This window comes from Neomonachus schauinslandi, chromosome 14 (assembly GCF_002201575.2).
Source record: "Neomonachus schauinslandi chromosome 14, ASM220157v2, whole genome shotgun sequence".
NCBI lineage: Eukaryota > Metazoa > Chordata > Mammalia > Carnivora > Phocidae > Neomonachus > Neomonachus schauinslandi.
The window spans coordinates 50,411,046-50,420,210 of record NC_058416.1 but is presented as its reverse complement, the minus strand read 5'-3'; the positions used below and the strand labels follow the sequence as shown (position 1 = coordinate 50,420,210).

At 49.0% G+C, this 9,165-nt stretch overlaps 1 protein-coding gene across 1 annotated transcript; it reads right to left on the bottom strand.

Annotated features, from left to right (window-relative positions):
• Nucleotides 1-233: 233 nt before the first annotated feature.
• Nucleotides 234-8,473, bottom strand: ADCYAP1 (adenylate cyclase activating polypeptide 1). The gene is made up of 5 exons (XM_021686232.1): nucleotides 7,513-8,473; nucleotides 7,073-7,183; nucleotides 4,732-4,863; nucleotides 4,177-4,275; nucleotides 234-3,023 (listed from the first exon to the last, which is right to left on the bottom strand). The coding sequence occupies exons 2-5, from the start codon at nucleotides 7,180-7,182 to the stop codon at nucleotides 2,834-2,836; spliced, it is 531 nt and encodes a 176-aa protein (XP_021541907.1). The 5' UTR covers nucleotide 7,183; nucleotides 7,513-8,473; the 3' UTR covers nucleotides 234-2,833.
• Between the last annotated feature and the right edge of the window lie 692 nt (nucleotides 8,474-9,165).

Genomic DNA, 9,165 nt, shown 5'->3' with positions numbered 1-9,165 from the left:
CCCAGGTACTAACTCCCACCAGTGGATAGTAACTTTCTAAATATTGAGCAATGTATATATACACTAGGGGATGGAAATTTATCTAAATGGTGCATCCGAGAAGTGTTCCAACATCCATGCCTATTTATGAACTTAATATCTTCTTAGGCATCTCCATCTGAGTAGCTACTTTAAATTTTTAGTTGAATTCAGTTAACACATCAAGCATATATTAAAGTACAGTTTATGAAAATACATGGATGCTTATATATTCCAGACATGAAAGATCTTATGATTGCTAAAGAAAATATAATTCTTTAAGAGATTTTAGTTATTTCCTAAATGTCTTTTTTCTCCAAACATTAGACGAAGTTGCATTGTTTACAAAAATTTATTCATACAAATTTTACACACTTTATATAACAGTTATCAAAGTCCTAGTTATAGATATCATGTGTGTAATAATACTTGGTTAAGATGTTTTTATAATCAGTTGCACACAAAATAAGAGCTCCAAGACTAACATCTACCTAAATTATCACTATATCATAAATCTGCTCCAGGTTAGTAAGGCTCTTGGCATTTCTAAAAAGTATACAAAAGATTAAACTGGGTGATCACTGTAAATGCTTGCAACTAGCCACGGGAACACTAAATTAGACTTCATAAATAAAAGGTTAACTAGAGCCCTATTTCACCACTAACAGCTGACACAAATACAGAAAACTCTGCCCATTATCCAAGAAACAAATAATTAAGACTAAAATGCAAGCCGATGTGTTGCAGCATTGTAGGGCCACTAAATAGCCATCTGTGATTCGTGGCGATTTAAAAGGCGAAGAAAGGCACTAAAGCTGCAAAACTGCATCCCGTGTCACATTGCCTGAGGAGACTGCAGAATTAAAGAAAGATTGATCCCATACACAGGACTCAGGCATAGATCGAATGCCTCTGTGCTTTCTCTGTTTGCAATGTGATCTCCTGGCAGCATCCATCCCGCCTGGGAATGCAAATCCAATTCTGTTTTCTTTGATTTATGACTTCATACTGAATCAAATCCGTAAAGGAAAAAGAAAGGTCCTTTAAACTTTACAAGCTAATGTTTAATCTTTTCTTGTTCTCTTTTTTTTTTTTCCCCAAAAGAATCTGTGCCTGAATTTTGGGAGTTTGGCTGGTTTGCCTGTTGTAGCTTGATCTGGTTGCTGGGTGAAGGTTCTTTTGTTTATAGAGATTACTCACATGTTCAAGGAATTGATAGGAAACAGACAGACATGCTTTCTGTAGCCAAGAAAGGATACAAGGGGGAGGTTCTCAAGGTCTGTTGGAGCTTGCTTACCTCACTTTTGACCACAAATATAATATAGTACTCATACATATGAAGATGAGGTTTAAATGATTTATCAGTTAGAAAAACTGAGCAACATGTGAACACTACACATTCTAATATGACAAAGGTTGGTTTTATGAAATAAATTTTACTAAGCAATAAGCCATAATGTAGAAAAATACATTTTACCTACAAACTCAATAAACAAGAAACAAAAGGTTCATATTTAGTGCATAATTACTTAGTGGTAACTACACAGGGGTTCCTAAACTTTACAATAAGTGCTTGCATCAGACAACAAAAAAAGTAAGAAGCATTCACAAGTTTAAGAGAAATGAATGAAAAATGGTAACCGGTACTTCAACAGTGCAAGAGGGTGGGAAAGAGTCTTCAGAAAATCACAAAAGTGTGGCTCCTACAGAGCCGGGTTCAAAGGGGAGCATCCTGGTCATTTCACAAGATGAGAAGCACTGACAGCACTGGAGAAAAACACATTGTACTTTGCATCCATTTCCAATATCCAGCGCCCAAAGTCAGTCAGCAGGGGACCTATGGTGGGACTCGGCTTACCCTCAGCCTCCCAGACCTGGGGCAGCTCCAAACCAGTCCCTCTCCAGGGTCCTCCTCTGACTGCTTTATGCTCTGCCTCTTCCAATATACCTACATTTCTTTCACTCTGTTCCAATTGCCCTAACCTCGGGATATTGAGTTTCCTGGAAGTACAAAAAAGGGAGATTTTTCTACCAAGTCTCCCTTCTCTGTACAACCCAACACTTCCCCCAGGGAGTGGTGTGAATTCTGGGGAGAAGCACAATTTGGATTGAGCTGTTGTTTTTATCAGGAGAATTTCCTCTGGGCTGAGAGTCTGAAGAGAGACAAGTACACATAAAAGTAGAATCAAAGAAAGCAGAAGTATTGGAATTGCCACCCAGCGAGGGGGACAAAAGGGGACAGTCCTAGTTGAGTTCAGCTGGGACTGTAGCAACCTGCCCCAGAGACTCGCTAGGAAAGAATGCCCTTCAGCAATTCTCCCAAATCATTACCTCCAAATCTCCCTGGAGCAGGGCATCGTTATGTACAGTAGCAAATGGTCAGTATTAATATCTTCAGGCCTGTCGTGGATAAAAATACTATCCTTTTAATTCCATTTTACAAAAATAGGAGTAATATTCAAAACAATGATTGTCTATTTTTCTATTTATTTTATATAAAAACATAAACAGCTCAGGCGAATTTTCAATCCTTGTGCACACTCTGTATGAACTGCTATTATACCTATAAATATTCTTAATATATATATTTGTAATATATATATCAATAATTGGTCCACAAAGTATATCTGTGCATTCTCTAGTGCTTTGTAAAAAGAAAAAACAATATTATTATCAAAATATTCATTTAATGGCTTTACTTCATACATAAATACATGTTTGGATAGAACACATGAGCGATGACTGTTCAGTCAGTTGGGAAAGTGACTTGTCATTGTGTCAGGATTGTATACACAAGGTAGCTGGTAACTCACCGCTACAAATACGCTATTCGGCGTCCTTTGTTTTTAACCCTTTGTTTATACCTTTTCCCTAGGACGGCGGCCAAGTATTTCTTGACAGCCATTTGTTTCCGGTAGCGACTGTAGCTGTCGGTGAAGATTCCGTCTGAGTGGCGCTTGGAGAGAGGCTCCGAGTCGTCCTCCGCGCCGCCGCCTAGGTTCCCACTGCAAGGAAAGGGGTCGGGAAGAGGTGGCGGGGCGGGAGACACAGATTCAATAGCTGCGGGGAGCAGGTGGGCCCCACCCCACGCGGGAGCCTTCAGGGAAGGCACGGCTCTCATTGCCCACCGCGCCGCCTTCCTCTGCCAATAAGCAGCCGGAGGGGAGGGCTGTGATGGAAACCCCTCATTCCTCCCTCCCCACCGAGGCTTTCCCGGCACTAAATCCTTACGGAAGGGACCCGAGATGAGGTCCGGGCCAGAGGCATGCGCGAGTCACGCCTAACCTGTCCCCAAATACTGCCCTTTGAGATTTGACCATCCGCGCTTTTGCACTAACTTGTCCTAACTGTTCCTCTCACCCCTCCCACCACCAACCCCTCTCCCCGGTACAGAAAAAATAACCAGAGAGCCCCAAGTGCCACGTTGGCTGCTTCCTGGGAGTTTTACATCGATTCTGCAATTCCTAGTCAGACATGAGCACTCCTCCCCTTCCGCACGCTAAGTTGAAAAACGTGATGATAATAATATAAGTCGACAGGCTGTAGGCAATATTTTTCATCACATGAATTATTCATTGCGAAAAATGTAATCTGTTTCCCCATGGGCTTTATTAAAACGTTGCCTTCTGCTGAGAGATGCTCCACGCAAGCCCTGTGCTCTGGGTTTGTCTGGCACGCGCAAGAACTGTTTGTTTCCCTAACTGCCCAAATTTGAGGATTTGTTGGGTTTCGATTTGAATTTACAGTAAAAGAATGGTTTAAAAAAAACAATCATGCTTAGAAGAAATTATAGCAAATCGTCCCGCGAAGCTCGAAGGTTTTCAATGACTGGGAGAGATGAGAGGGGAGGGAAGGAGACTATTTGGTTTTTCTTTGTTTTTTTAATTCAAAACGATCAAACTCCCCGGTTTCTTTGCCCTCTCCTTGCCTCTTGCCTCTCAGAACTGTCTCGCCAAACTTAAGGCGCTGTATCAGAACCTTCGCCTGTGATCGCCCGCCGGCCCCGAAGACCCTGCGGCGCAGACGCACCCTCGGGCCCACGCGCACGCACGAACGCAGAAGCGGCACCGCCCACCCCGCGCGCGCTCGCTCGCACGGACACCCACCCCGGAGCTCGCGCGCCGTTCTGCGCCGCTTAACTCTTTCGCAAACTCTTACCCCAGGCCCTTGGCCACGAGTGTCTGCAGGTATTTCCTGGCGGACAGCTGGTCCAGTACTTTGCGGTAGGCCTTGTTAAGGATCCCTTGGGCGACATCTCTAACGGGGAGGCAAAGTGAGCGCCCAAGGTCACTGACTTTGTCCCCAAGAGGTCGCCCCAGGCCCCCAGCTGGGCACGCACGCGCCTCGGCGCTCCGGGAGGCTGACGGGAAACCCCTCCGGAGGCACAAAACTAGCGAATTACTCTTTCGGGATGTTCCCGCGACTGACTGCTAGGAACGGGAGTTCCTGCTGTCCTCCAGGGATGGCAGGCATCGAGTCTGGTTGGGGCGCGCACTCCCGGCCATTCCTTGGGCCACAGACCTTTTGGTCCCGCGCGACCCTTACGGCCACACAGACCGACCCGCTACTAACTTTCTGTCGCTCTCATGGGTACCAGCCAGAGAGAAGAGAGGCTTGAGGGGTTTTATGAAAAACAACCTATTCGGTGGGCCACCACCCTACCCCTCCCGCCACCTCAGTCCCGGGCCGTAGCGGAGGCCGCGCGGGTGGTACCTCTTCTCTGCGGGGTAGTAGAGTGCGTAGGCGTCGCGCAGCGCGGAGGCGGGGCTCCCCACGCCGGGAGGGTCAGAGTCGTAGAAGTACTGCAGCGGGTTTCCGTCCTCGTCGTACGCCTCGTCCTCCGGCCTGCGGGGATAGCCGGGGAGGTAGAAGGAGTGGTCAGTATAAGTCCCTCCCCGGCTCTGCAAGGACCCAGAGAAAGGGGCTCGCGACTGATTTTCCTTCTTTCTAAAGGTCCCCCCACGGAGAATTGACACTTCTTCCGGGACGGAGGAGGGGGTAGAGGGAAGGCGAAAGAAAGTACACCCAAGAGAAATTCCCCATCCCTCCAAGTTGCTCTCCGACCCGTCCTCTCGCGGATAAAGGGTCGCCCTTGCAGGGCCCTGGGAAGCCGAGATGTCTGTGCCGACCCGGTACACCTGGCCATCGAAAAGGATCTACCTCCCTACGGGCCTGGCGCCTGAGCCACCCCAAACAAGCAGCCACGGGCGGGGACGAGAAAGGTCCTGAGAGACAAGACGCAGGCCAAGGCGAAGACCCGATAGGGAGGCCCAGAGAGAAACAGAGGGAGGGTGGATGGGTGGGGTGTGCGGCGCCCGACTCCGCCAGCCACCCCCACCAGCCTCTGAGCCCAGGGGAGCCCTTCCCCGCGCAGATGTAGGTCATGGAGAACCTCCGGCTTCTATTTTGGGCGGGAGAGGATCTGGCAGGAACATGAATAATAGATGCCCCTAAACTTAGCCTGTTTGGCCGTGGCTCATTCTGTGGCATGTCCGCGCACTCTGGTGCTCCTCGCCCGAGGAAAGTGCCAGGCACTCGGGACTTTGAAAATTGCTAGGAGTGAAATAGGACTTTTAAATCCGCTAAATAAATAGTTCACGCTAATCTGTTAGGGATGTTGGGCGGCGGAAAGGGAAAGGGTCAACAGGGGACGGAGAGCCAACAGGAGCGCCGCGGTCTCGAAGTCGCCCTTGCCTAGCGCCTCTATCCTTGATATAGGACGGGAAGTGATGGGCTAAAACGCAAAACCCCCTCGCTTTGGGCCGCTGGAGAGAGTCGGAACGCGGCCAGGGAAAGTAGCGCTCTCTAGTAGGGTTTAGAGTCGTACTTCGTTATTCTGTTCGCCTCTCCTCCATCCGTGGAGAGGTAAGGAGCACATGCCTCCGTCAGCCCCACACCCACCCTTCGTCGGCGACGCGCCTCTTCTGTAGCCCAGCTTCCCAGAGTCCCCGGGTCTTTCTGGCCACTTTCATCCCTGCCCCGTGTCCGGATGCTGGAATCCTAATGTTGAAGTCAGAACCCATCTCTCCGGCCAAATCAATGGTCAGCGGTCCCTAAAGGCGACCTTTCTTGGGCGCGGCTCCGAGAAGCAGCTTTGCCGGCAGAAAGCGCGCTCCTAGCTGCAGGGAGCCGGGAGCCCAGCGGAGCGCGGAAGCTGCGTTGCAAAGGGAGCTTCCACTCTCAGGCTGACCACCCCAGGACTTTGGGGCTGCGTAAGGAACCTGGCAGTGCCAACCGATTAGAAACCAGGGGTTAAGAAAAAAGCCAGGATTACTCCAGCCTCGGGCGGGCAGGGTTGTCCTGGTCCTGCCTTGCCTGCCTGCTTTCTCTTCCTCCTGCCTTGCATCCGTTTCATCCGTTCCTCCCCTTTCCTTTCAAGACCTCCAAACAAGCTCCCCCTTCCTTTCAGATTCATTCTTGTTCTTTCTTCTCTCAAATCGCTTTTCCTCAACCATACCCGGCCAACACTCCCCCTCCCCAAGACAGTCTGAGATTCAAATTGCAGTTGGAAAATGTATCACTTGAGAGAAAGCTCTTCCAGGGGAAAGAATTCGAATTGAAGCGAAAGGGAGATCAGAGGAGAGAGAGGGAGACCCCGCCCCGATAGTCCAGAACAAGCTGTAACAAAGCAAAGTCCACGGGAGCTTCACGCTCAACCCTCCAACCTGGCTGCGGGCACCAGAGAAGTTCTCCTAACTCAAGCTAAGAATAGGGAAAAGAAGTCAAGCTCGGGGCCCGGCCCTGCCCCCCGCGGGCGGGGCTGGGGGAGGGGAGGTTTCTCTAGCCTGCTGAAGCTCCCTTGCTTTACCCCGGCCCCTTTGCTGCGGCGGGCTGGGCTGGGGGAGGGGCGCTGAGCCGCAGTGGAGCCTGCCCGGACCTTGTGCTGAGCCGGGTCCAGGGCCAGGGACCCGAGGCCGGACCCAGGCTGACAGCGGCGTACTGGGAGCCGGTGGGGAGATGGTCAGAGCCGGGACCGCGCAACTGCAGGAGGACGACCAGGAGGAAGTGTTAGGGGAAACCAAGCCTCAGCTCAGCCCGGGCGGCCAGCACCTACCTGATTCCAGGAAACCGGAGTCCTGCGGCGGCAGGTGAGCAGTAGACGCTGCTGTGCATTATTATCCCGTAGACCAGGAGGGCCAGCCTCGCTCCGCTACACATGGTCATTCTGCGCAGAAGGGAAAAGAGGGCACACAGCTGTCAGAACGCCCCTGGCCTTTCACCCGCCAACCCCAGGAAACTCCCCGAGCCGGGGGAGGGACAGAGCAAAGCTCCGGCTCCCAGTGTTGAATACCGCTTAATGACAGCCTGTGCGCACCCTGCCACTTCCCTCTCGCTATAGTGAGAAAAAAATATGTATATACCTAGTGCCCGATAACTCGCCAAACCTGGTGCGAAGGAACGCTAACTCGTACCCTGATGCTGAGGGGTGAAAGAATCAACAAAGGAGTCGTTTGGTTTGGTAAGATATTTTTCCCCTTACCATTCAACTCTTACCGCTGCTAGGAGAGGTTTGTTGCCAAGTAAGACGGCGGGCAAAGGGCTCCTCCAAGTTTCTGCGCTGGAGTCACAACCCAAGAGGCATCACCGTCTGGCGTTAGTGTCTGAGAAGCCGCAGGAATGAGCAGGAGCAGCAGGAGGAGCTGGAGGACTTGTTTGCTGAGGCCAGTATTCTGTTCAAAAGTTTGCAGACGCACAGAACTAGAAGGAAGCGTGACACTGAGAGAAGGGGGCGAGGAGAGAGATGGAGAAGGAAGAAAGAGGAGGCGAGGAGCTCAAGTGGGGGTGGGAGACAAAGTGGCCTAAGTCCACCAGGAGAAAGAAGTAAGTGATTAAGGAAAAGAGGGAAAGTCAAAGAAGTAGAAGAAGGAAGAGGGAGGGCCGCAGCTCAGCCGGGGTCTGCTGGAACTGCCTGGTCAGGCAGTTGTGCAAGTCGGCAGCGCCTTCTCTGCTCTGAGGTCCCTCTGGCTGTGTCTGAAGCTGCGGCTTCTGCTGCTGCTGCTGCCAGTGGTTACAGAGGTGACCGGCCCTCTGCTCCTATTTATATGTGCAGTTAGCAGAAATCTATCTGAACGTGGTTTTAGAAGAGCCTTCCTTGTCAACATCTGTCTGCCTGTGGCCTTTAAGTACAGAATATTTTGTTGCACTGTTGCGCTCCGATTTTTATTCATGGAATGACTTCCTTTTTTTTTTTTTTTTTTTCAGTCACGTAATGATCGGGTATCAGAAAAAGACGTCAGCATCCTAGTCCCTCAAGGAACATATTAACTATTCTGTGCTGTCCTCTTGGATGATAAGATCCGGAGTCATCGACTTCTCATAAACACCTTTCACTCATACAATCCAATTTTTAAGAAGTGCAGTTATTTTGATGGTTTTCAATTTTACCCATTTCTCAAGATGGGTAACGAATTCATAGAATTTCAAGGATGGTAAAAGTCATGTTTTTAATTATGTCACTACGATTTCTCTTTACTTTTCATCAAGCCCCAGCAATCAGAGCTCTGGTCTCTGGAATTAAGCACCATCAAGCTCTCCTATTAATAAATTTAATTTAGATCTCCTAATTTCTTGCGTATGTTCTTTTAGATAGACAATTAAATGTGGAAGTCGTTTTGTTTTTAAAGGGAAGTCTTGGAGGATTTTCAGTAAATCGCTAATGAGTCTGGCTGTCATTGACAGTCTGGCTATGAGTAGATTGATTAGACTTAAAGCTGCGACCCGATCGCGGCCTGTGGAGCTGTCCAAGCTCTGAGTGCTGAATTCTGGTTGCAGATGCTACAAACATTGAAAATTGCTGTTGGTTTAATTTTTCACCAGAGCCTCTAAATCTGAAGATTTGGCACTGATACTATTAATGTGGCAATTCACTGTCCAAGTCTCCCCACTGTTCAGATACGTTCCCCCTTTGCAGTGTCCATGAATACCCTTAATGCTGAGAACAGTCAGACCCTGCCTACATTTGAGTAAAGAGCATTCTGTTTCCTGTTAGTTCTGGTTTTTAGATCTCTAGATGGCCTATTTGAACACCTTCACACTTTCCGTGGCTCTTACTGATTTCAAAGATTGAAATTGTGAAATTGTATTTTCCACAAAACTTGAAATTTTAAGAATTTGGTAGTGAGAAATACGTTATTCCCCTTTATTTAC

What these genes read in the sequence shown, in the direction of transcription:
- ADCYAP1 (XM_021686232.1), bottom strand. Translation starts at nt 7,182, where the DNA reads ATGACCATGTGTAGCGGAGCGAGGCTGGCCCTCCTGGTCTACGGGATA. An exon ending in CTCCGGTTTCCTGGAATCAG is followed by an intron (nt 4,864 to 7,072) that starts GTAGGTGCTGGC and finishes CTATCCCCGCAG; the next exon opens with GCCGGAGGACGAGGCGTACG. An exon ending in CTCGTGGCCAAGGGCCTGGG is followed by an intron (nt 3,024 to 4,176) that starts GTAAGAGTTTGC and finishes CTTTCCTTGCAG; the next exon opens with TGGGAACCTAGGCGGCGGCG.